The sequence below is a fragment of the Strix aluco genome, chromosome 25 (assembly GCF_031877795.1).
Source record: "Strix aluco isolate bStrAlu1 chromosome 25, bStrAlu1.hap1, whole genome shotgun sequence".
NCBI lineage: Eukaryota > Metazoa > Chordata > Aves > Strigiformes > Strigidae > Strix > Strix aluco.
The window spans coordinates 8764138-8790773 of record NC_133955.1 but is presented as its reverse complement, the minus strand read 5'-3'; the positions used below and the strand labels follow the sequence as shown (position 1 = coordinate 8790773).

Below are 26636 nucleotides of genomic sequence, written 5' to 3'. Positions count from 1 at the left end.
GAGGCGGGGCCGGGCCAAAACACCGGGTGAGGCGGGGCCGAGATGAGACGAGACACCGGCTGAGGCGGGGCCGGGCCGGGCTGGGCCGCGCCGAGACACCGGGTGAGACGGGGCCGCGCCGAGACACCGGGTGAGGCGGGGCGGGGGCGCGCGCCAGGTTCCCGCCGCGGGGTGGGGGGGGTCGGTCGGTGGGCGCGGCGGGCGCCCTCTCCTGCGTCCCGTCACCCGGGGGTCCGGACGGGCAGCTCGGCCCGGGGGGGGCCGGCCGGCGGGATGGAGTAGCGCTTCCCGCCGGGCGGCTGCCGCGCTCCGGCTCGGGGCTGCGGGGGCCGGGTGAGGGGGCGCCGCGGCGCCGTTTCCCGCCCCCGAGCCGGGGGGAGCGGCCCTGCAGCCGCACGGCGGGGCCGGCCAGGGGGCCGGGGCGGGCTGGTCCCGGCTGGAGCCCCGGCGGCCGCGGAGCTCCCGAGGGCCCGTGGCAGGGCCGGCAGCGCTGCCCCGAGGGATCCCCTCAGCCGGTCCCCGGGCAGGCAGCGCGGCAGCGGCTGGACCGCTTCCCCCGCGGACGGGGCAGGGAGCGAACGAACGGGAGCCGAGCCCGCGGAGGAAGCGCTGCCGCTGCCTTCCGTGAGTCACAGCCTCGTGTTGCGCCGCCGTCCCTTGTCCTCTTCGGCCCGAGGAAGAGGAGGCTGGGGGGGACCTTATCACCGATACGAGCGCCTGGCGCGAGGGTGCAAAGAAGCCCCAGCCAGGCTCTTTCCAGTGGTGCCCAGAGACGGGACCGGAGGTGATGGGCACAATCCGACACACGGGAGGTTCCCTCTGAACATCAGAAGACTTTTTTTCTCTCTGGAGGTTACCAGGCACTGTCCCAGGTTGCCCAGGGAGGCTGTGAAGTCTCCCCCCATGGAGATGCTCAGAAGACATCTAAACACGGCCCTGGGCAAGTGGCCCTGCTTGAGCAGGGAGTGGATAAGGTGACCTCCGGACATCCTCCCCCACCTCAGCCACTCTGATTGTGTACAGAGTCTCTTTAGGGCAAATTATTTACTAGTAGGCTGTGATGTTTTAGGTAGTGATGGATATTTGTGCTTTGTTGCACTGAGGTACGCAGGCCTGCGTAGTTACAGAGGTCCTTTCTGGCAGTGCTGCCCTAGGTGTGGGCTGACGTGCTGGACCAGCCTCCCCTTGCCTTCCCGGTTCGCTGTGTAGACCCCTCTACCAGTCACACGGCTGAAGGCAGTCTGTCACAGTGGGCATCCGGCTGCCACGACTCTGATAGAGCCCCAGTGGTGGTGGGAGCTCTTCCTCTTGACAGCTGGGGCTTGCATCAGCCCTGATGACGGAAGGAAAGTAGAAGAGGAGTTGCAGGAAAAACCGCCCCTGGAAATGTGCATCTGGGCAATGGTGGCTGCTGTTTCTGCCATTCCTGTCTGTCAGAGTTACAGGAGGGAGAGATGAGGAGTGAGCGGTGACCTTGCTGCATGGGAAGGGACAGCAGAGCACAGAAACAAGAAGCTGCCGAGCAAGCCCATGTGCTGCCCTTCCAGGGCTCTGTCAGCCGGAGGGGAGGTGCAGGAGTTTGGTCCAGCTGACTGCTCAGTCACAGATGAGTGAGGGAGGGAAAGGTCTTCAGCAGGGTATTTGCTAGAGCGATGGAAGTGTTCTGACCAGGGTCAGGAGCCCAGTGACCCCCCAGGAGTGTGATGTCTTTCAGTCACTACTCAGACTGGTTGTTTCTTCAGGGGCTTGCAGTCAGGATTGGGCAAATTGCTTACTATCTGAGCATTTAGAAGTTAAAGTCCTGCAGGGGTAGGATGAGGTGAGTGAAGAAATGGACCCCGAAAGATTTTTGGCGCCCTGTCCCAAAAAGCATGTCTCCTGGGCTGTGTGCTTCAGTTTGCTTTGAAGAGGGGGGCATGTGCAGAGAATGCCTGAGGGTGTCGGGAATGGGGGGGGGGGGTAAATGGTGGTGGTGACTGCCTTGTAAAACTTTCCTGCATGAAACAGCTGGCTGGAGGCTCTGTCCTGGAGTGCTGAGTCCTAGTGCTGTACATTGCTGCTTGGCAAAATTCTTATCTTGGTCTTCTGGTACAGATGTGGTTCATTCCCTGTAGCTCTGGGAACATGTTATCTGATGCGTGTCTGAGAGGTTTTCTGGCGCTGCCTTGGTCTGCACGCTCTGAACCTCTTGCGACAGCTGCCTCCATGCTGCTGAGGCTTTTCCAAAGGAATGAGTGGCCGGTTGTGGCCCCACACAGCCTGTCTGCAGTGGCCCTTGTAACATAAAGGTGGTCGTGGCGTGGTGGTGTCAGCCCCTGGAATCTCACCTCTGACAGTTACACCAAGAAACGGGCCCAGGATAACTCACGTTTGAGTTTTTCTCTGTCCCCACCTTGGGTCTTAGTTCTTGCGTGAAGCTGCAGGGGCATGCAGCCAGCCTGTGGTCTAGTGTCTGCGTCAGCTGCTGTTTCCAGTGTTGCTAACCTGAGCATTCAGATGTTGTGAGTCAGGTTAAAAAACATGACTTTAAAAATAGTACATTGTGGGTTCTGTCCATATGTCCTCTGGTATAAAAGCTTGTAGGGCTTACATATTTAAAGTGTGGGGGGAGTTTAGCGTGGGTAAAAACTTACTTCCAAGAAGTTGAATTTCATCGCTCCAGAAAAAGACTGGAAGTTGAAATATCCAGATATATCTTTCTCATCAGTATAAAAGTCTTAGGACTCATGGCAGGGGTCAGACTTTAACTTCTTTTGCCATGTAATTAAGATTAGCATCACATTTACTGTGTCCAGGGGCAGTGCTCTACGTGGCCATGTATCTGATGAGGTGAAACTCCGTTCCTCAGCATGATACATAGAATCTCTGAATGAGTTAACAACTGGACTTGCTTTGTATTGATATGGAAATGACTAAGCAAACTGCATTCCTGAAATGTTACTTATTTTGATATAAAATCTGCGTGTTTGGTACTGCCCGTGTGTTTCCAGCATCAGCATGGCAGAGTTTTGTTCAGAAAAGCTTCAAGTTTATTCTGCAGCTGAACAGAATGGGGGTAGATGAGAACTCGGGAAGGGGTCCTTGCTGCTGTAGTGACTGTCCCCTCATCCCTCCGGGACTGAGCTGGCAGCTTCCCTAGACTTCAGAAGATCAGAAACTGTGTTTTATTTGGCTACCAACACAGGAGGCTTGGTGACAAGGAGGTCTCTTGGGTGGTTTAGAACTGCAGGCTCATAAAAGGAGTGAAAGATTGCTTCAGAACTGCATGGGCTTGCCAAGGCAGTATCTGCGTGTTCTCATGCCTGTGGTGCAGCAGGATAAGGTAAGGTGGTGTGTTAGTGCCTTTGCTTAGCTAGTAAGCTGCCAGTGTGAGTGTGGTAAGGGGTGTTGGGGGTTACCAGCAGCACCTGCGGTGGGTGGGCTTGACCTCAGTGTTAAAGAGTATTTTATTCTTGAACAGCACTGGCAGCATTCTGTCCTTGAGCATGTGGTTTCAGGAAATGGAATTGTCTTGAGACTTTGCATGGAAAATGCTTAGCATGCTCTCTGGCTTTCAGAATTGGAAAAAGAGTGAGGGCTACCTATCACGTGGTGTGAATGTGCCTCATTCTTCTGCTTTGGATAGAGATGTGGAAGCTGTCTTCAAACAGCGTGGATCAGAAAGGCTGTCTTTCGGGACAGATGTGTGATACTTCGTCTAGAAATTATTTAATTTCTCTTTGCCCAAAACTACTGCTTTCAAAGAAATAATTCAGTATTGTTGACTACACTGAACTGCTGTAAGTATTAACACAGTAGGGATGATAAATTTGGCTTCTGTGGAAGTGGAAATACTGGGAAGCATACTGGAAGCACTGAAGGAGTTTGGAAGGCGACTCAGGAGAGCAGCAGTCTGGCTAGTTTGTGAAAGGGGTGAATGGTGTGTGTGGTGCCTGAGGTACAAGTGCTGGCTGCCTGACGCTGGTGGTCTCTACCAGTTCTGTGTCTCTAAGCTGTGTTTTGGCCTATCTCAGACTGCTCTGAGGGTTGCTTAGCTTGGAGCAGACCACCCCAGTCTTCACCAAAGATCAGTCTCTACCCTTGCCCTGGCTCACGTGATGAGCGTAGATTAAAAGCCTAGTTCTTGATAGCAGCTGCCTGCCTTGCAAGCCTGGACAGGTGAAGAGCTGCATTCTTCCCCTCCTCAGATGGTTATTTTGGAAGATGCAGTTCAGGGCTGTGGCTGGGAGCAGCACTGGGCAGGAGAGAGCATCGAGTGCTTTAAGCTTGTGCTCTACTGTCTGTGTTTAAGATGAACCTGGAGCCATGTGTTTCTAGTTGTATCTGGTAGTTCAAAGATGCCTTGGAAAGACCTTCACTGTTGCACTCAAAACTGTACAGCTTCATAGGTGAGTGAAGCTTATTGCTTCCCCTTCTCAGTAATACTACTTCTCCAGCCAGTGCGTGGAGCTTCACTGGCTGAAGAAGTAATACTGCTTGGGAGGTTTGTGCTGAAGGAGAGGAAATAAACTCAGTGTGGATCCTGTTTCTGCATACGGGTCTCTAGCTCTGGATGCTAGTCAGGGAATTGCTTGAGCACTGGGTGAACTGCTTGAACTCTGGGCATTCATCAGTGAGCAGAGCCAGGGGCAGCACCTCAGACACAGCCCCCCCAGCACCTGCATGCTGGCTGGGACCGTGCTTCTCCACCATGTGTCTCAGTTGCTGGTTGTGCCTTGTCAGGGAAGCACAGATGTGGACAGCAGGAGAGGTCAGGAGCGTTAGGCTGACTTGGGCCATGGCTCTGTATCAGGAAGCAGAAATATGGCAGGCTGGCCGAGGAAGCTACAGCAGATGCACTTGTTGTTGCAGCCTTACCAAGGCGAGTGCTGGGAGGAAAGATGTGGGGCAAGTTGGCAGCCAGCAGACCTGACCCCTCGAGCACAGGCAGCCCTGCACACCCAGAGGATGGACCCAGCTGAAGCCCTGAGCAGCAGGGCTGCTCGGTCTACTCTGTGCAGTGATTTGCCCCCATGGATGCTGCATGCAGGTGTTTTGCCAGGCTGCTGGTCTGAGCCCAGGGCGAGCTGACAGCTGCTGTATTCAGGGGAGAAAGCTACCAGTGCTGTTGGGAAGCGAGGGAGCCCTTGGTGCCACACGTGGGCTTGCAGTCATCGCGGAGCTGCCTGTGCTCCACGAATGCATAGGCTGGCCTCGGAGCACTTAGTCCTGCCAATGAGCCTGTTGCTCCACACAGGTCCTCCAGCGGCCTGTCCCTGCGTGAGTTCTGCACCCAGTGGTCCCGTGTTTGAAGACCTGGCAGGGAGTAAAGGTGCCTGGTTTGAGGCTGTAGTGGTGGAGAGGAGGCTGTTTCGCCCCTCTGCTAGCCTGGCTTTCCCCAACAGAGCCTTCGCCTCTGTGCTGCCTGGTGCTTCAGCTCCTCAGGAGTGGCCCTGAGCACTGTGGCTGTAGAGTAGTTGCAGTGGGAACGGGGAAGGTTGCTTTCCTGTCCACTAATCAGGGCTGTGCAGACAGGGACTGAGGAAGGATGGCTCTGCTCTGGCTCAGGATGTTTTGGAAACAATGCCTATTTATAGGAGAGGGCAGGGGCCCCTTGCTGCCTGGAGCAGCCTGGCTCTGCGGGAAGAGGTCTGGCAGTGGCAAGGGAGTCAGGGAGGGTGGGGTAGCTGTGGTTTGCTTTTTGTGTGTTCTCTGTTGTTCTCGAACTCGTTCTGCTCTCTCCCTGCCCCTCTGTGAGGGGATCAGCAGCCCTCTTCTCTTTGCTCGTCCCCTGCCTGCACCTCGCTACTGGCAGGAGCGGGGAGGGGATGTTGTGCCATGCTGGAGCTGGCGCTGGAGCCACAGTGCCACCGGCACAGCAGCAGCTTCGCCTCGCTGCTTCGGAGACGTGCCGGGCAGTGGTCAGGAGCGGTGTGGCTACGGAAGCGTTGGGGACACAGCAGGGTGCTGATGATGGAGCTAATATCCTGAGTGCAGTTGCTTACCCAGACTGTCCAAGTTTAGCCCATTCAGGGCTGAGTGGGAGAGTTACCGGCAGCTGTCTGGGACAGTGTGATAAGCAATGCCAGGCTGCAAGAACCCACGCTGTCCTCCCTGGAGACAGGCAGCAGTGTCTGGCCATAGGGAGCTGTGCTGCTTTGGTAGAGTGTGACAGTGCAGCCGAGGTGCTACGTGTACCCAAGCCATCACTGAATTGCTCAGGGAGCCCTGGGCTGTCCTACATCCATGAGCTTTCTCACTAACTCTATCAGGTAGGTCTGCCAAGGCCAGTGCTTTTCTTTTAATTGCACTACAAATGCCTCTGCCAGGCGCATCAGCGGTGCCAGCGATGGAGCCCGTAGTGCTGGAGCTCTGGAATTTAAGGTGCAGTGTCAACGGTGGGAAGGCTGTGGGGACTCCACAGATGAAATGTCTCTGTACTGAGTCATACTGGACCCGTGGGTGCTGGGTCTGTACAGCTACCCAGGTTCTCCCTGGTGGTTTCACCTGCCTTTCCTGCCGTAGGACTATCTGGAGGACTGTCTGCTGTATCCTCTGGATTCTATGTCGGGGTAGTCTCAAATAGCATAGCTCCAGTTTGCACAGGCTCTGCTTGGGTAGGAGAAGTCACAGTGTTTCTTTAGCATTCCCTCTCCTCTGCTGATCTAAACACAGGGCTGTTTTCCTCCTCAGCATGAGAAGGCACCAGTTGCCTCTGCCTTTTGGCCTCTGTTGAATGCCTTTTAAAACTTCCCTGGCTGCAGGCCACAGGCTGAGCACCACTGCCCTCCAGTCTCTCTGATGGTAAGTTTAGGTCAGGTGTTGACAAGCAGAACATCAGACAAGTTTTTACTTGTGTTGTGCAGCAGGAGACCACTTCAGGGAGGAGGGGTGCAGCTGGACTCTTCTCCAGTCATCACAACTGTCCTAGTCCTCCTGTGTGAAGCAGCAGCCATCCTGCTGCTCCTGACTCTCTGGAGAAGTAGATGTGGTTCCCTTTCTATGGAGCTCATGTGGTATCTTGTGTCTTGCTGTGCTTCTGCTGTGCTGAGAGCTCTGGTAGAGGTGCTGTGCTGCAATGGCTTGGCTGTATGATGCTTGAGGTGCTGTGAGCAGTCCAGAGCATCAGGAGGGACCAGGCGCTCCTGCCTGGCCTGTGTTGGTACAAGCAAGCAGCAGAGGGGCTGGCTGAGAGCTCTGCTGCAGACAGGCCATGCTGCTGTGTTCTTGTGCCATTAAATACTTTCCTTGAGTTTGGACCCTTGGGATCCCTGGCTGTCTTTTGTTCCTGTTGTGGTGTTTTGTTTGTTTTTGAAGCCAGTGAGACCTCTACTTCCTTTTGTTAGCCCTCCCAGATGTGTGCTACAGAGACAAGCTTTGTGGGGAGCATGCTCTGGAAGCCAGTCTTGAGCATGTGATTTGGGGAGGAATGTTCTTCAGCAATTGCCAGAGAGCAGCTGGGAGCGCCCGGTGGTGTGTACGGCTGGAGTGCAGCTGATGGTTCTTTTCTTCTTTCTGTCCGCAGGTTGTGCTGCCATAGTCCTTGCAGAGCTGACACCCAGGGGCTCTTGGACACTGCTGGGTGCTTTGGAGCCTCGTGCCAGCTTGATGTGTGCAGGGCACGGGCAGACCTGGACAAGGCTGGAGATGGGGGGTTCGTAAGCACGTTGGCACTTGCCATGCACCCAGCAGGGTCAGTGGACAGTAGCTTCTCCCGCTCTGCTGTGCAGACCCTCTCCCGCAGCCACTGCCGCAACATCAAACAGAAGATCTCTCAGTGGGAGGGGAGGACACAAGGGTGCTCCAGCAAGGAGAAACAGCAGCTGAAGGACTTCGGAGTGAAGTATGATCCCAGCTGTGATGGTCTACCCAAAGTGAAGTCAGAACGTACAGAGAAGGGCAGGAAAACTGGGTCCAAAGATCCAAAGACCCTGGGTTTGGACTTCAGGGAAGATGCACGGAGCTGCGTGCAGACGGATGACTGTGGTGACCTCAAACCTTCCCGGGCCAAGGAGGAAGGAGAGTGGCAAGCAGGCTTCCTGGACCCAGGGGCGACACTGCCCCCAGGGAACTTCTATACCTCACAAGCTCTGTGGAGGAGAGCAGGTCCCCTACTGCCTGGCAAAGTCCCACCAGTTCCCTTGGAGCTTCAGAGGAAGCAGGGGACCTGTGGCTCCACGGAAAGAGAACTTAAAGGAGTGGACTCTCTCTGCAGGGCAGAGAGGAGCTTGAAAAACATTTACTCTGAGGCTGAGGGGCACGAGGAGGAGCCAGCTGCTGTCCCACCACCCAAGCCCCGTAGGACTTTTCGCTATCTTGCAGAAAAGGGTGCTAGGAGCTGTAGCAATGCCCGTGCTACCAGGGAAGCTCCCCTGCAAAAGCAGCATGGAGGAGACTCTGTGTCGTCCTCCAACAATCCTGAGAAGAGAATAGCCAGCAGGAGGATCAGAGGGAGAACCCAGAGGTACATCGATTCATCTCTCATGTCTGAAACGTGTTTCCTTAAATCAGTTTCTAGACGGGTTTAAACAGCTTGCTTGCCACAGCAGTCTTGTGGATGTGCTAGTACTGATGATGCCTCTGTCAATGGGGAAGGGATGTTTCTGGATGAATGTATCCCCTTTCCAGCATTGCGTATGCAGTGCTTTTGCTGATGATAATCTTGCAAAGAAGGCTAAAAGCTCAAACAGATGTCAGTCCCGCACCTTAGAACAGAGTTGGGTGACAATATGCTGGCCCCAGGGAGAGTGCTGCTTGCTCCTTGCCCTGAGCTTGTCTCAGCTGTGATTTGTGGATGACAGAATAGCTTTCTCTCTCTGTGGCTGCTAAATGTTCTGGCTTTCCTCTGAGTGAATGATTCTCTTGTTGCTTAAAATTGGAGGCTGTCAGCTGTGGGTACCCCTGTTGTGGGTTTGGCTATTCTTCCCTCTTTCCTGTATGTAGGTCCCTGTTACAGAGTAAAAAACCTCTGGGCTAGCTTGATGCTAGTTCTGCTTACAGATGAGCTGCCTAGGGCAGCTGTGCTAGAGAGTAGCATGAAGATTCTAGGTGGAAATGTGGGAACCTTTCACTGTGGCAAAGCATGCAGCAACAAAACAGATTTTATGATGATGGGCTAAATCCCTACCAGCTCCTTTGTGACCTCTGAGCCATAGTTTTGAAACAGAGGGCAAGTGTATGAAAATGCAAACTCACAAATGGGGTAACACCCTTAGCATGAGCAGTAGGAGAGATCCAGAAGAAAGCAGTGCCCAAATTCCGAGTACTGCTGCAAGTGCTTAGTCTGCAAAACGTGTTTTGGGTTCTTGCCTCTGTGACAGGATGGTACTCGCCATACCTGCTTGGAGTGTGCTTGGCCATGGAGCCTCTGAATTCATTTTTAATTTAAAAATCTCCCAGAGTAAGTGAGTAGGGCTTGCTTGGTATGCTGGTTTTGGCTGGGATAGAGTTCATTTCTTCATAGTAGCTTGTGTGGTGCTAGGTTTTGGATTTGTGATGAAAATAGTATTGATAACACATCAGTGTTCTAGTTATTGCTGGGCAGTGCTTACGCTGCCTCAAGGCCTCTTCTGCTTCTCACCCCACCAGTGAGCAGGCTGGGGTGCACAAGAAGTTGGGAGGGGACACAGCTGGGACAGCTGACCACAACTGACCCAAAGAATATTCCACACAAATGATGTTGTGCTCAGCAATAAAAATTGGGGGAAGAAGGAGGAAGGGAGGGACATCTGGAGTTATGGCATTTGTCTTCCCAAGTCACTGTTACGTGTGATAAAGCCCGGCTGTCCTGGAGATGGCTGAACACCTGCTTGCTGAGGGGAAATAGTGAATGAATCCCTTGTTTTGCTTCGCTTGTGTGTGCAGCTTTTGCTTCACCTATTAATCTGTCTTTATCTCAACCCACGAGTTTTCTCACTGTTACCTTTCTAATTCTCTCCCCCATCCCAGTGGGTGGGAGTGGGTGAGTGGCTGCGTGGGGCTGAGCTGCCAGCTGGGGTCAAAGCTCAACACTTGGAAGTCAGAGAATCCAGAGTGGAGCATCCGTGTGCTTGATGGCCCCAAGCAGGACCACACTCTGTGTGGACTGGAGACAGCAACTCACTGGTACATGCAGGTGCCTTTAGCAGAAGTTACAATGGTTTTCCTCTAGGAAATCTTTTGAGTTTGAGGACATCGAGGGCTTCCGCAAGCGGATGGCAACCACCAACTCCCACAGACTTCAAGACGAGACAAATGGCACTACAGGATCCAGGCTTGTCTACACACAGTCAGAAGACAACATCTACGAGGACATTATCTGTACGTGCCTGTGCTTCTGGGGGATGCACTCGCTTTATTTAAGGGTAGCAAATTTGCTAGGGAGGGAGGAATGAAGATGAGAACGCATTGAGGGCCTTTCCAGCTCTGTGACTTTTAAGGTCTTCCCCCTCTGGGGTTCTTTGTTGATGTTAGTAACTATCTGCATGTGAACAGTCTGATTTCAGATGTCATGGAAGGTCGCTACAATCGGCCTGTGCTAGACTGATTTCTTTATTAGCTCTTCAAATGCTTTGCTCAAGTGCTGCACAGAGATCAGTGTGAACACTGACAAAATTAGCTGCTTTGCAATACAGCTACTTTCTCTGCAGTGGTAAAGTGTTTTGTTTTGCTGAGTCTGTACAGCTTGCTGAGTTGATGGTAGTGGGTTAGAAGGATCTTTGAGTGGTGGGAACCTAATTCATCTTTAAACAGGTCTCTCAGACCCTGTTAAAGCTCGGCAGACAACTGCGCACTCTTCCCACTTACATCCCTTGCAAGAACACAGGACTGTATCTCCTTTCATAAATCCCCTGTCCAATGCTCTTTCCAGGTCCTGCAGTAGAGAACCCCTATGAAGATATCAGAGCGCTGCCCCTACCCCTGTGGAAGGTCCCATCTGTCTGGAAGCTGCCGCCCCCCCGCAGCACTTGTCGGGCTCCCAAGGTAGGGCGAGGGGATGAAATTGTCATGTGTTTACAGAGACTCGTCCTCACAAGGGCCCTATTTTGTGATCCTCCCTGGCCCCACTTTCCCCACTGCTGCGTCATTGGGTTTCCTATATTTTATTGTTTGTTATTAATGTAAATGATAATGAACAGCTGTGGCAGTGGCAGTTGATTAAGCTGTTAAGGAGCAAAACAACAGGAACAAGAGAGTGTTGATGAGATGCCTGAGTGTGTGGGGTTGGGGTGGGATGGAGATCTTGGTAGAGCAGGAGGCTGCAGGGAGTTTATAATTTGTGGTCTGACTCCTTTGACTCTGAGCTTAGACGAAAGCTTAACCCCATGCTTAACCATCTCTTCTGATTCCGTTTTCTAGCCTCCGCCAAAACCTCCCTTCCTCAGTCGCAAGACTCTTGAGCTAAAGCCCTCCCAGACAAGTTTCCAAGGGAAAAGGGTGAAGGACACGACCCTGCCTGTCACACTGACCGAGTGGAAGCTGTTCCAAGCAGTAGAGGCTGCTAGCAGGAGAAAGAATTTGCCCTGGGTGAGATTTAAGCATGAAACATTACTTCTTGCATGGCATTTCAAACTCTTGCTGCTTTGTCTAGCACCTTCTGAGTGCTTTGTAAGTGGTCACGGAGCTGTGTGCCTGGAGGTGAATGCTGGTTAGCACTGCTGTGTGTGACAAGTGACCTTGCTCGAACCATTTCCCCTCCAAGTAGCAGGGCAGGTGTTTGGGGATCAAAAACCCGTGACAGTTGTAGCTGGGGCAGTGGTGGTTTTGTTGGCCAAGAATCTGCAAACAGAGTACTAGGTGTTGACCTGGAGATCAGTGCTGTGTGTGAATAGTAGCTCTTCATTGTGCTTTGTCATTTAAGCCTTGTTCCCAGTGCTTCCATGAAGTGCAGTGATGCTGGCTTTGTGCTGGATGTGGTGCAGGGATGTAAGGAAGCTCTCTGTGAGCAAAAGGGCCAGCTCTGGACGAGTGTGTGTACGTGTCCCTTGCTCCTGGTGACTTCTCAGACAGACCCTTATGTTCTCGTGGCAGGCACTGAGCTGGTAGATGGCTGACAGCCTGGGGCTGCTGTGGGGAGCTGGCTGGGCCCTTGGTTACTTGGTATGTTGGCTTGGAGTTCTTGACTTGCCATCAGGAACACAGCCCTGAAGCTGTTTCCTAGTCTAAAGGTGAAGAGCAGCTTTTAGGGATAAGCGTGTTTCACAGAGTTCTCCCCTCTGCTGCCTCTGGCTGTCCCCTCCTGCCTGCGTGCGAAGGCAGATATGCTTCTGAGGCCAGAGTAGTGAGAAAGGCTTTTAATCCACCCTCACGACAGAGTTGTAATTCTCATTTGATGCACTGGGAACCTTCCTAGATACTGGCATTGGTTACAAGCTCATGTCCCTCAGTGATAAAATGCAGCAGGTGCTCTAGAAGGGCAGCTGCAGGTACCGCTGTAGTGACTCTGTGTGCAGGATTCAAATTCCAGTTGTGGTAGTGGCAACAACTTACTTTAACGTGGTAAAATCATTTAACTTCTGCAGATCTCTATTTCTAGTGGAAATTGGGTGTATTTGCTCAAGTTGCACAAGACTGAGGTAGAGTTGGACAGCTGCAAAATACTTTTCAAATATTTTAAGTGCTTTAGAGTAACAAGCAGCTTCTGTATGTGTTTTTAAACAAACTGTAAGCCTGGAAGATCAGGAAGGAGATGACAAGACTGAAAATGCTGTGATGGACAGTATCTTTCATTTCTCCAGAAACAAACCTATTCCAAAAATCTGGTAACAATTTACATGCAGGAAGCACACTTTACTCTTTTTGCTCACAAGGAATTGAGCCAGGATTGTTCTAGAGATTGAGAAAAAGATTGAAGTCTAAAAAGAAGAAACTTACTGCTTAAGAAACACATAGCTGCCTTAAACACACCCAATATCTTTCACTGGTGACTCAGCTGCACAAAAATCAGAACAGAAATGGAAATTGTCCAGGTAAGGCTGGATGGTAGAGGGGAAAGAAAGCAGATTTTGCAGAAGCACCACTTTCTGCTGCGGACTGTTTTCTTCTTGCAGCCTCCTCGTGCTAGGAGGACTGGCAAACAGCAGAAAATGGGGAGAAATAGATCTCAAAAGAAGAGCCTAAGCCTGGTTTGCTGAGCTGAGGATCAAGGCTTGAGCTGAAAAACAGGTTCTCTTGCTGAATATCTTCCTTTTTATGCAGTATTTGTGGTGACAAATGGCTGGACCCCACCCTCCTACATTCAGTGAGAGCAGTTAATGAATTCTTCACTTGAGACAAGAATGAACTTGATCTGCTCGCTGCATTTAGTGTAAATCCTTCCTCACAATGAGGTGGAGCTGTCTTTGGCATGCGAATCGGGGAGCCACCTGCAGCATTGTGTACCTGGGGGGGAGTCCAGAGAGGCCTGACAGGAGTAACAGAGAGCATTAGGGCCTTGGTTTTAAGGTCGTTGTGACCGGTGGAAGGAAGGTTATCGGCGTCGACTTGGAGTGTCAAAATGCTGACCCTTCTTTCATGTCTGTAGCCTACTCTGCACTGGGCTATGTTTTTTTCCAAATATTTTCTTCCAGTGGACCAGGTCTGTGGTGTCCCTGCACCACAGACCCACTATTCTGTCCCACTGTCTGTCTTCAGCTATGCAGAATGAAAGTACCTAATCCTTTCATTTTAGCGAGCTAGCCTGGGACAAGGGCTGTGCTTAGAGCAGCCTTGTTCTGTGCCTGACATGGTACTCTGATGAACTTTCTCTAGCTGTCTGACACCCAACTACAGCAGCAAACTTAAACAAACCCCAAGCTACATCGAGAGCTCTGCTTTCTCTGGGCTTGGAAAAAATTGGGATGCTTGAGAGCATGCAGAGTTCAGAGTCCTTTGTGGTGGAGAGTTTATAAGATACTCTTTCAAGTGCCTTTGCCGTTGGCCTCTTTAATAGAAGATGGAGATCCAATGCCAGACAGTTTTCTGTTTCTGCTGTCTGTTTGGTAAGCAAAGTATGGCAACTTCCAGAGTGCTTGTACGGTTTGGTGTCAGCTCTGAGTTGTGCTTGCAATAATCTCCCTCTTGTAGCAGAAATTCTGTGCTCGTTCATTATCCAGTGAGCTGTGCTAAAAGTATTCTAGCAAGCAGTCTCTGAGCCAGGGCCTCTGCCAGGACTTGGGCCGCCTTTCCCAGGTGTTGTGGTGCTAGATGGCAGCAGCTGGGCTGTGCTCCTGTTGGCACCTGGACCTTTTCTGGACCCCCACATTAACCTCTGCTTCTGCTTTGGATTTCAGCTGGTACTGAAAATACAGGAGATCTTTGATTCTAAGCGTGGAAAGAAGAGGGTGAGGTTGCTCAGCCCCACCGGGAGAGAAGCGCCTCCAGTGAAAGGTAGAGAGGTCTCCAGCACCGTTCTCTGCTGTAAACCTCCCGAGCGCACGGCTCCTGTCCAGCCCACCACCACCAACTGCAGCTCCTGCCGGGCTGAGCTGACCGTGCTGAGCCCCATGTCCTGCCGCTGGAATTGCTGAGCTTCAGCACTGCTAGGACTGCGAATGCTGGCCTAACCCACATTTAACACCACCACAAATGGAAGATTCCGCTATGATCTGAGCCTGAAGAGCTGGGCTACTGGTTAAAAGTGCTTTTTCAAAAGAGCAAAACAAACCCCCAAATTCCCCACTAAACCACTTGGCACGAGAACTACCGCTGACTACTCCACTCATCGCTTTTGTGCCTCTAAAGTGATATTCTTGTGTTCCTCTGATTTTGTAGCCGTGGTATGGTCTTTACTTATAGTATATTCTGTTCAGCAACTATGTTAACTTTTATAGCAGCATCAAATAGCCACCTGGTTTCTGTTCTTTGCCTGCCCTGAGCTAACCTACAGGTGGTTTACTGGAAACAGTGACTTGGTATTGACTCCACTTGTTGAAATTTACTGTTGTAGCACATTGGCCAGTACCAGCTCTTCTTTGCTGATGCTTTGCTGGTGGGTGGGCAGCCCTGGGTGATGTTGGTCTGATGAGTCTAAAGTTCTTTCTCTTTCCCAGCTTTGGGTGTTGCCCATCTTACTTCTGCATGGCTAATAAGTGAAAACTATGTGTGTTTCAGGTGAAACCAGTGGGAATGAAAGTGATACGGAAAATCAGCCAAAAAGTGAGTGAATGAGAGGGACAGGTCCCGTCCCTGTACGCGTTTGGCTAAGGCTCTGATGGGATAAGCACACTGCCTAGTTGTGGCTTCTGCCGAGACAGAGAAAGGGAACATCTAAGAGGCAGCATGGCCAAGGCTGGGAGCTGTTGCTGTGACAAATGAACCCCTATTTCTGCCACCTCTCTTGAGCCCTTGAGGTTTAATGCCATTAATCTGCCCGTCGCTAGAAGCAGATTCATTTTTGGGTTGGTAGAGTCACACTTAACTAAAATACATCTTGCAGGAGACTGTCCCTGGATCACCCTTACTGCTAACACTTAAGGTTGTTTTCCCCCTGCTTTCTTCCCATGGTTCTGTTTTATATGTATAATGTTGTGAAATGCCCTCTCCTCTGGGGAGAAATCACTTGGTTATTTGTCTGGTTCCACAGTCCTGAGTTTGATCATAGGCCTAAACTACAGACTTGAAATACCTACTTGGTTTTAGCTGGTGTGGGAAGCACCAAAGAGATCTTAGTTTCTTTGCTGGTAAGGTTTGAATGTGAAATGGTAATGGTTGACCAGCAGCCCTGATGAGTGACTCTGTCATGTCTCTAAACAAGCATCTAGCCAAAAGGACCAACAGAATGGTTTCAGATGTTTCATTTACTTGGAGGGAAGCACACAGAAGGCCTTAACTTGGAGCTAAGAATGAAGTTCCACTTCTTTATGTTAAGGAGAGTAACGGAGAGTGAAGAATCTCTGCAGAAATACAGTGATTGAGTCACTGCCTGATCTGAGAGTTGTTTCCAAAGTGTCCAGAATGTGTCATGGTGCTTAGGCAACAGGAATTTCTTACATCAGAGTGCTGTGCCTGTGCTTGTGGGTCTGTACTGCCTGTCAGGACATCCCAGCCTGGAGGTTTCTTGGCCACTAAGCTGGCTCTGCCTCTCATGAATGCCCGTGCTGCTTTACAGAGCAGCTGCCTGAGGCCTGGCAGTTTCTGAACTGGTGGAGCTGGGCTGCTTCTCACAGCTGGGCTTCCCTCATCGGTACCACAGTGTGTCGCTCTGAGATGTGCAGAAAGAATGTCAGGACAGCAGGAGAATGCTAGCTGTCAGTCAAGAGGGATTGGCAGAGCTGCTGCAAGGCCAGTGCTCCCCTGCCCAGAACAGCTGTGCGTGAGGAGCTGACACGGGAGGCCAAGTCCTGTGGAGCGCAGCAATGGTGTTAGACAAATGCACCCACCTCTTTTCCCCCTTCTGCAGGTGGTGGTGACGAGTCCTCTTCTGTAACCCGTAGGTGTGTGGCAGTGATAGCCACAGGCTGGTTTTTGTAGACTCACGGAATGGTTTGGGTTGGATCCCTAAAGAGGCCCAAGGCTTCTCTCCTGCAGTCCAGGGCAACGAGCTGGCTGTGTGCCCTCCTCGCTGCCCTCAGGATCTTGAACTCCACCATTTCATGGTCACTGCAGCCAAGGCTGCCCTTGAGCTTCACACTCCCCACCAGCCCCTCCTTGTTGGTGAGAACAAACCATAAGGCTTCTCCTGTCTGTCTGTAGAGGGCCTCATCTGCTCGGTTTTCCTGTTGGGGTCCTGTAGCAGCCCCCACTGTAACATCTCCTGGCCCTGCCCTCCCTTTAATGCTGACCTGGGTTGGCTCCTCACCCACCCCAGGCAGAGCTCCCTGCTCTCCAGCTGGGCACTGGCACAGAGGGTGACCCTCCTCCTCTCCCCGTCCTGTCCCTCCCAAAGAGCCTGTGTCCTTCCAGCCCAACACTCCAGCCACAGGAGCCACCCCCCCACAGCTCCCTGATGCAGATAGATCGTAGCCCTGCAGGCATGCCCACGTCTCCAGCTCCTCTTGTTTGTTCCCCACACGACTTGCATTTGCATAGAGGCAGTTAAGTTGGGCCCCGGTGAAGCTGGCTCTGGCTGGAATTCCTTTGTGCTGCTCCTCAGGTGCTCTGCTGCTGCCCTGGGACCCCTCTGCAGGCTCTGGGCATCTGTTACAGGCACTGGCATCAAGCTGGTAGGAGTGGGAGGGATTGAGGTTCCCCTCCCCTGGCAACTTCAGCTTAAAGCCCTCTTTTGGATTTGTTCCTTTCCCCAGGTCAGCACAGGTGCCTGCTGCAGGTGCAGTCTGCCTCCAGGAGGAACCTGCACTACCAGACTTTGGAGAGGGATTTGATAGAGCTGCAGGAGCAGCGGCTCTTTGAGCTGTTTGTGGTGGTGTCGCTGCACAAGAAGGCATCTGAGACGACGTACGCGCCACAGATCATACAGCAGTTTCCCAGCAAGGTAGGAGCTGCGTGGAACCCTGGCCAAAAACACACTCAGTAGCTGCTTATTTCTTCTCTCAGTGTGTATCCCTTCCTAAACTCTATACTAGTAAAGCTGGCCCACTGCTTAGGATACAGCCTTGGAATATGAAGCACCTTGCCCCATTACAGACCCAATGTATAGTGTTGGGCAGCTGCTGAATGTCTTTCTCGATAATGACTTTACTGTCTTGATTTTGGAACTAGGAAGGCTCCTACTCTAGTTCTAATTGCCTGGATGTACTGTGATGCACTGCTGAGGCAGCCTGCAGGAGAGGAGAGGGACTGCAGTGCTCTGTTCCCAAAGCTGGCATGTCCTCATCCCGTAGTCTGAGATTTATAAACTAGCAGTGAAGCAATTTGACTGATGGTGCACAGGAACTGGAATCCCAGGGCTTTTTTGCTTATTTATACTGTTCTGGGGGAAAAAAAATTTAAAATGGCAAAGCCATGTGTACTAGCCCCCAAAAAGCAGAGGAGAACTGTGGAAGTTAAAGTACTGTAGCTAGAACAAGCTATTTGAAATAAGCTTGCTTTCTGTCTGTAGTTACTGTAGAGCTGAGAGGATGGAGTCCTGATGCTTGCTCCAGACTGAAATGAATATTCAGTTGTCACCATCTAGGCTTGTACCCGTTGCCTTCCACTAAAAAACCAGAACAAAACCAGTAATGCTAGCTGTGGTATCAGGAGTAAGACAGAGATTATTAAGGAATCTGCATGTCATCCAAATAGAGAAGGAGATGTCAGAGTCGTTAAGGGAGGTTCTGTGGGACTCCATCAGGACCCGTAAGGGATTTGTGTGCAAACAGCTCGAGTGTCTTAAATGCCTCAATGCTTTGGATTCACAAATGAATAAGGGACTACAGCCAGAAAGAGTGCACAGTCTTAATTTAGTGGGTAAAACTGAACGTACATAAATAATACCTGCTAAAAGTGCAAACTTTAGGGTGTTAGGAGGAAGAAGGCCTGGAACCAGATTCAGCTTTTTTCCTGGTGCAGCCTCTCAAGCTGTTCATCACCTTTGGGAAGGGCAGTGCACTGTTCTTTTCCTGCTGCCCTAGCAGACAGTCAGACCCAACTGCACCATGTGGCTCTTTACTGGCTTTTATAAATGCACCATCAAAACTAATGATTTTCTCAGTGTTTATTTATCCTTTGCTCAAATTAAAGTATTTTGGTGAGTGACTTTATGCAGGACAGCCTATCATGTTGGGATTTTGCAGGAAACATTGCCCAGTAATTATGGAGGTGTTCTGATTACAGATTTTTCTCCCTTCTAAAAATAGCCTTGCTTCCAAGTAATCTGCTTGTCACCCTCTTCTTTGGGCTGCATGCCCAAGGACATCAAAGCTTTTATACAACTGCTTCTCTGTGAAAATGCTGTACTGTTTTCCTAACCACTCCTTCATGCTGTCACCACTTGGAACACTGGAATAGCCTAGCTGAGCTGACAGAGTGCAGTGAAAATCAGCTTTATGCAATAAGCTTGCCTCTTCTCAGGGGCATTTCCTACTTAAATGTGATCTCTCTTATTTGAAGACCTTCCTTCTGCCCCTTCTGGGCAGTTCTGAGCATGGAAAGTTGTCCTGTAGTCTTTGAGGGATTTGACTTGAGCCCACGTGTGGTAACTGGAACATGTGGTTCAGATACGCTGGTTTTGCAGTGGAATCACGAGTGATCTGCACATCACAAGCTGAACATGTTCTTGTTTCTCTTAGTGTCTTCAAATCTCCTAGGAATAGAACCAAGGCAAGCTGACACAACTGTCATCTGGGGGGTCAATTCTAGCTTCAGTCCCCAATAAACTTGGCCATGCTTGTAAATCCTCACTCGGTTCTTACCAAAACCAGCTGGGTAATTTTACAATCAGCAGGAAAGGTGCAAGAGGGAACTGGAAATCTGTTACAGGCAGAATATGTTCTCCTATACTTGTGCATTGGCTGCGTGGTGGTTCAGCATTTGGAAGTGTCAGGAAGATACTCTCTCCCGTTGTTTTAAATGCTGCAGCTGTGCACCACACTTCAGTGACTTCAAATGCATGTGTTACCCCTCCAGCCTGAACATCCCTTCAGACAGTCAAAGGATACTGAAGAGAGGCTAAAGGTCATTCCCAGATTCTGCTTTCCAGATCCCAAAGACTGGTTTCCTGTATCAGACCTTAAAAGGTAAAGTCTTGTTTTTGAGTACTCATGCCTGAACCTGGCAATGCTGAAAGCTTAGGTGTGTGCCAGTTTCCTGGAACAGAGAAACTGCAGCCAGAGCAAGGAGAAATGGGAAGGGCTGAATCCCTATCCCCTGTGATAGGGGAAGATGAGGTGTGGAGGTGGATTAGAAGTGCCGCTTCTGCCCAAGCGCCGTCTTTCCTGTAAGAAGGAGGTTTGTAACGTCTGTTCAGGGCCAGTTCCCGGGGCTGGCAAGTGCTTATGTTGCTCCTTGGCAGAATGGAGAAGCAGCTAGGAAGGAAGGAAGGAAGGTGCTCGCAGCTGAGTCCATGGGCTGCAGGTTTTTACACTGAACAGAGCCTGAAGTAGCTTGCTAACCACAGCAGGAGGCCTTCAGCGTGACCAGGAGGAGAATGGCTTATACTCTGTGTGCCTCTCTTCTCTGAACTGCATGGTGAATCTAACCCTGACTGTTCTTTGGTTCCCCAGTGAAACATTTTCTTTTGTGTTGACGGGGGAGGATGGTAGCCGCTGGTTTGGGTACTGCAAGAAGCTCCTGGTAAGCATCTGTGTATTGGGTGGAGTGTAAAGAATGCACTGATAAATCACAGTCAAGTGCAGGGTGTGAACCAGCAGTGATTCCCCATGTGGGTTACGTAGCGCCTGTGCTGCTGCTGAGAACACGTCAGGGAAGGAGCGTGATGATCAGAGACTCACAGGATGGTTTGAGTCAGAAGGGACCTTAGAGACCATCCAGTCCCACCCCCTGCCCTGTGCAGGGACACCTTCCACTAGCCCAGGTTGCCCAAAGCCCCGTCCAAACTGGCCTTGAACCCTTCCAGGGAGGGGGCAGCCACAGCTTCTCTGGGCAACCTGTGCCAGGGCCTCCCCACCCTCACAGGGAACAATTTCTTCCATGGGTGGCTTTCCGGGCTTCCAGCGCCCATTGCTGGCTCACAGTCAGTTTTCCACCCACCAGCACCCCCAAGTCCTTCTCCTCGGGGCTGCTCTCCATCCAGTCCTCGCCCAGGCTGGGTTTGTGCCGGGGATTGCCCCGACCCGTGGGCAGGACCTTGCCCTTGGCCTCGTTGAACTCCATGAGGTTTGCCCGTCCCCCCTCTCCAGCCTGTCCAGGTCCCTCTGGCTGGATCCTTCCCTCAGCGTGTCCCCGCACCACACAGCTCGGTGTCTGTGGGAACGTGCTGAGGGTGCCTCGATCCCACTGTCCGTGTCCCAACCCCGACCCCTGAGGACGCTGCTCGTCACTGCTCTCTGAGTTGACCGCAACTCTTTGAGAGCCGCCATCCAGCCGGTTCCTGATCCACCGAGTGCTCCATCCATCAAATCCACGTCTCTCCAGTTTAGAGACAAGGATGTCATGGGGGGCAGTGTCAGATGCTTTGCACAAGTCCAGATAGATGACGTCAGTTGCTCTTCCCTTACCCACCAGCGCAGTAACCCCGTTGTAGAACGCCACCAAATTTGTCAGGCGCTAATTGATGCCCAGCAATACAGTGAAATGGGCTCTGGGTGGAAAGACAGCTCCAGGAACTGGTCATTCCTCAGGAATCTTAAGTCAGAAGTGTAGAGGGAAGTGCAGGAATTCTGTGAATCAGCTGCAGTGTAGGTGCTAAGTTCTTCATTGTACCTCTGTTCTCAGCATAACTGTTCTTGTTGCCTTTCAGCCCGAGGGGAAGGGGAAGCGCCTCCCTGAAGTGTTCTGCATCATCAGCCGCCTGGGCTGCTTCAACCTCTTCTCCAAGGTGAAGTGGGGAGAGCCTGTTACTTCTTAGCGGACTTGAGTCTCTGACAACCTGCAAGCTCCAGAAAGTAACTGGATGCTTCTGTCCGGTGCAGAACCGTTTAGTGACTGTAACTCATCCTGGGAGAGTAGTGCTTCCTTGCTGAGACTTGTCAGCCAATACACAGATCACTGTTCCTTCAGCAAATTATTGTTAGGAAGTGGCTTCTAATACCTGATATTACTGATGGTGCCCTTTCAGCCTCTTCTTCCGTGACTTGGAACTGGAAAATTTGGGGTGGGGTGGGGGGGCAGGGAGGAGATCTCACCTTGTTTCTCCTAGCACCCTGAGGAGAGTAGATAAAGAGCTGAAGTCTGGGGAAAGCTACTGCAGATAAAGGGCAGCTGTTGCAGAAGAATACAGGGGCAAGCTGATGATGAAAGCTGATTTCTAATCATTGGAGCACAGAGTTTATAGAACAGTGTTTCAGAAAGATTTCTTGGGCAGGAGGATGGGGTGTTGCTCTTCTTACTCCTCTAACTTGTTGTGAGAATTTGATTCCCGCAAGTTTCCTTGCAGTAGCAGGAGACTGACTTTGTGGATGGAGAGTTGTACTCACAGGTATCTACTCCCATTTGATTGTTCAGAGGTTTGAGACAAGCTTTCAGAGAGATCCCAAGTGAGGGGGGAGAGGGCTGTGAGTCTGTGTTGGAGCCTTCATGTGTAGCTATGGCACGGGATGCTCTAACAGAGGCTTGTATCTCCTCTGGCTCACCAGCAGAGATTGAACCAACGGCTGATGTATTTTCTTGCAGATTTTAGATGAAGTGGAGAAGAGGCGAGAGATGTCTCCAGCCCTAGTGCACCCATTTATGCGCAGTGTAATGGAGGCACCTTTCCCTGCTCCTGGACGCACAATTACTGTGAGGAGTTTCCTGCCAGGAGCAGGAAATGAGGTAAGGGAGATCAGGGACTGGCTCTCCTGTGTCGTGGTGTCCCTGGGGCCTAGTGGCATTTGCAAACCACACTGCAGAGTGAGGCCACCTGTAAATAATTAGTCTGAAGATAATGTCCTAAAGCCCCAAGGGAGGCTGCTGTAGAAACCAGCGTCCTGTTGGATCACCTACCGTAGAGGTGATTCCCTGCTTTGTAAGGAAGAGCTGCTTGGGAGTCCCCTGCACGCCCTGCGCCGGCCGCCCAGGCCATGGGGTTTGGCTGGTGAGGAGCCGCCGGTTCCGCGCCGCAGCCGGCTGCCCCTCGCCTGGCCGGGCTCCCCAGCGCCCCGCACCTCTGCCTGCCCGCAGGTGATGGAACTCTGCCGTCCGCTGGATTCCCGACTCGAACATGTTGACTTCGAATGCCTCTTTGAGTGTCTGAGTGTCTCTCACCTGATGCGGGTCTTTGCCTCTCTCCTGCTGGAAAGGAGGGTGATCTTTGTTGCTGACAACTTAAGGTAAAAAATGGGTCTGAGTGAATAGTTCTTTCTGAGGGATACTATTTTTGATTCTGCGTTTGGGCCTGTTTCATGTGCAAGCTTGTCTAACTTTTTGTAAATAGTTACCTTTAAAAGCTGTTTGCAGACTTTCCACACAACATGTGCATGCTTAGAATTTGGAGTATGATATTTACCCCAAAGGAGATAAGGGAAGGTTTCCTTTACCTCAGTAGTCGGGGTTGATGCTATTCCTAGCTCCCCATAACTGACTCTAAAAGTAGGTGCATGGGGCTTCTGCTGATGCATAAACAATGCACGTGAATTACGTTTTCCCCGAGCATTTCTAACCTCTGTCTGTAGCTGAGAGCTGGATGAGACGCTGACAGTCCACTGCTGCTCTTGCCTTTCCAGCACTCTGTCTAAATGTGGCCATGCCGCCGTTGCAACGCTCTATCCCTTCACTTGGCAACACACCTACATTCCAGTCCTACCGACTTCCATGATTGACATTGCGTGCTCTCCGACCCCATTCCTGATTGGCATTCTCTCCTGCTCCTTACCGCAGCTGCAGGACCTGCCCATAGAAGAGGTGAGAATTGGGTGAAGCACAGTGGAGGGACAATGTCAGTGGTATGATGCTGTCCTCTCTGGAATAATCTCTGTGGATTGATTCTGTCTTAATATAAACTCCTAAACTTTTCTGAGACAGTTGCTGAACTTGCCAGATACATGTCAGGGTGTTCCATTGTTATCAAAGATAATAATATTCACTGTTCTTATAGACAGGCTGCAGTTATGCAAAGCTTATGTTTCGTGTGTGACATCCCCTGCCACTGGGGACATTTGAAAAAAAAAAAAAAAGTGTTTTTTTTCTGTACAGCAACATACCTGGTTATAAGAGTCTCTGTTTTGTACATCTTTCCCCAGGTTCTGATTGTTGATCTTTGTGCTGACAAGTTCTTGCAAGAGGTGAGTGAAATAACAGTACTGGTCACTCATGGTTATATGCCAGGAAAAGACATCAGTGAAAGAAAATGAGAACAAGAAATCAGCAAAAGCTGGTATTCATATGTAGACTCCAGTGGCTGAAGAAATATCTTGCATTCCTTTTTCACCAATATTGAAGGGAACAGGCTTACAAATCCTTGTTGCAAGATTGAGGCTGCATGAGGTACAGAGCTCTGCGAAGCCAAAGATGCTGCTTATCAGAGCTGAATTTAAAAACAGATACTTAATTGGTTCATTATGGGAAGCGCACCACTAAGGTTCTTCGATGCTTTCTGTCTTTCTGTGCCCTTGTTTTCTACAGGGCTTTCTCCTCTCTCATCTAGTTGGGGTGTGTTTGTTGTGTTTTTTTTTTTTTTTTCTTTTCCAGGAGTGATAATTTAGGAGACAAATTATAACAGTTCAGTTGTGGTTCTCTGCTGAACGATACCTAATGTGCTTCTGCATCACCAGACAAGTAGCTGTAAACATACTGGAGTATTACTAGTTCAGGAGGATATTTGCATCTCCTTTTCTGTGCCTTACTGTTCTGTTTTGCGTTGCAGCCTGCAACTGGAGAAAGGTATAAAAGGATTTAGGTTTTTTAACCCTAATGTTGAGACTTGTCATATTTTTTCAACAGACCTTTGTTGTTCTTGTGAGTTTTATCACTGGTGTAATAAGCCTGAGTCTGTGTCGTGAAGGTAGCACACGTTGTTCCGTGTTGGCCAGTTGTGTGCACGACTCCAGTAGTACGCAGTCGGAGGGTGCTGAGCAAATGTTTTTCACTTCTGTGTCTACAAGACAAATGTATTGTCTCCACCAAGATACACCATATCACAGCATAACTTTCCTCTGTTTTAGGCATGTTATGAGTGTTTCTCATCTGTTCACAATGGGAAGGTTCTACTGATGATAGATGTAACACAAAAATGCTTTTATGCCCATTTTTCTCCATAGGTATCAGATGAAGATGAGATCCTGCCTCATAAACTCCAGGCTGCACTTGTACAAATCTTGGAAGAACGAAGTGAAATCTTGTCACATGAGCAGAGTGACACACAAGGTACTTTTTCTTAAGTGGCAGAACGTTTTTCTTAAACAGAGAATGTGGCAAATTTCTGTACTTTAGAGGGTAATCTGACAGATCTTTTTCCAGTTGAACTGCTTTATACATAATCTGTCAAATAAACGTGAGAATTTTAAGAAGCATTGAGTAGCTTGAGCGAATGGCGTTGGCAAATTATGTAATTCCATACACATCGGAAGTAACAAAGTTTTGCAGTGGGTTTGTGTTCTGTAATTTGCCTAATTCTTTAAGAGAATTAGACTGTTATGAGCTTACAGTTTATTAGACACTAGATGTTTGACAGGGGAAAAGCAATTACAAATGCTTTAACTACTGGAAAAGCTTTAGAATGGAAGCTGTCTCAGCTGCAGCATAAAGTTGACATGGGAGATAAATCTTAATATTAGAGCTGCGGCTTCTTTGATATCAAACATTCGTCTGAGATTTCACAGTCTGAGACAGCCAGCCTAAAAAGTAACTGCTGCTCCTCTTTTAGAAGAGGAATGAATGACCAAAGTGGTGAATGCGGAGGGAAATTCCTCCTCTGTTGTCCTCTTCACAGGTGACGTGCCTCTTAACTCCCTGGTCTCGGAAGCTTTTGTGCAGTTCTTTGTGGAGCTCGTTGGGCACTACTCCCTGCACATGAACGTCACAGAAAAAGGGGAGCGGGTGTTTCAGCGAGAACTGTTCCGTAAATCTCATGTGTCACGCAATGTGCGTCACTTCTTGCACTTCTTCATGGAAACGCAGATGTTTGCAGGGTTCATACAGGACAGAGAGCTAAGAAAGAGCGTGGTCAAAGGTGAGGTTTGATCTTTCTTGTTTTACAAACTCACTTTCAAAGTATGATGTTACGTGACTTTGACTCTTAAGGAGCTTCCGTCCTGGCAAGTTGTCCTGTTGGCAGTTGGGGGTATGCAATAGCTCCATGCCCTTCGAATTATTCAGCAGAATTCATCTTACGAAGCAGAGAATTTCTGCATCTCTCTCCTTTCTGGGTTTGATCCTGCAGCTTACATGACACGTGTGATTTCCCTTTCAGAACCTCCTTGTTAATAAGATGCCACATGCTAAAAGAAGAAATAGCTCATCTAGGTGAGTGATCTGGGTTTTTTTTCCCCTTCTTTAGGCCTTTTTGAGGTCCGTGCCTTGGAGTATTTGGAGAGTATTCCAGCGACGGAATCAACCGGAGTGAACAAAATCCTTCGCAGCCTTGGTAAAGGGACACCCTTGCTTTTTGTTGGTTGGTTGGTTGGTTGGGATTTTTTAATAAATTTAGCTATAGAACAACTAATTGCATGCGGAGGAGATCAGGGCCCATTTTTTGCCTTGTGTGCTTGTGTTCCTTTTGTTTACATTTGCCCCTTCAGGGGACGCTGAACACTTTGTAAGATTTTTCTTTCATTTTTAAGCTTTTGCATCTTTAGATGAAGTTTGTGCAAGCTGCCCAATCGTAGAGCTCCCTAAGCCAGGTTCTTAGCGCTGGGCTCGGCTGGGACACGTTAAGGGGCAGCAGGGGCCTCTGCCTGCCCGCCCCGAGATGTGCCCCAGCCGGGCGCCCCCCGCGCTGCCGCCGCGCGCTAACGGTGTTTTTTCTCCGTAGGAAGTAAAATGAAATTCCTTCCGAAGAAGTGACGGTGCGCCGCGAGCCGGGGGTGCCGCCTGCGCCGCGGCCGGACCCGGGCTCGCCCTTGGTTCCGGGAGAGGGGGGGGTGCCCGGGGCCGCCGCCGCCAATAACCAGCTGCTGCCTCCAACCACTCCGCGTCTCCGTTCCTGCGGGGGGGGACGGGGCCGACCGGGGGGGCGGGGCCGACCGGGGGAGGGGGCGGCCGGGGGGGCGGGGCCGGTCCGGGTG

At 50.7% G+C, this 26636-nt stretch overlaps 1 protein-coding gene across 9 annotated transcripts; it reads left to right on the top strand.

The window, feature by feature from the left end:
- The first annotated feature begins 25 nt into the window (after window positions 1-25).
- DENND2C (DENN domain containing 2C) lies at window positions 26-26539 on the top strand. Of its 9 annotated transcripts, XM_074850145.1 has the most exons (19): window positions 746-974; window positions 7505-8443; window positions 10130-10278; window positions 10829-10941; window positions 11317-11484; window positions 14229-14325; window positions 15049-15093; window positions 17181-17368; window positions 19444-19553; window positions 20040-20109; window positions 21236-21313; window positions 22108-22248; window positions 22597-22745; window positions 23139-23316; window positions 23655-23696; window positions 24672-24777; window positions 25343-25582; window positions 25910-25996; window positions 26384-26539. In XM_074850145.1, the coding sequence occupies exons 1-19, from the start codon at window positions 904-906 to the stop codon at window positions 26413-26415; spliced, it is 3003 nt and encodes a 1000-aa protein (XP_074706246.1). In that variant the 5' UTR covers window positions 746-903; the 3' UTR covers window positions 26416-26539. The 9 variants fall into 9 exon arrangements, with proteins under 9 accessions (XP_074706248.1, XP_074706247.1, XP_074706250.1 ...); XM_074850147.1 differs by lacking the exons at window positions 746-974; window positions 26384-26539 and adding an exon at window positions 26-102 and having other exon boundaries at window positions 25910-26377; XM_074850146.1 differs by lacking the exons at window positions 746-974; window positions 26384-26539 and adding an exon at window positions 44-130 and having other exon boundaries at window positions 25910-26377.
- Window positions 26540-26636: the final 97 nt, after the last annotated feature.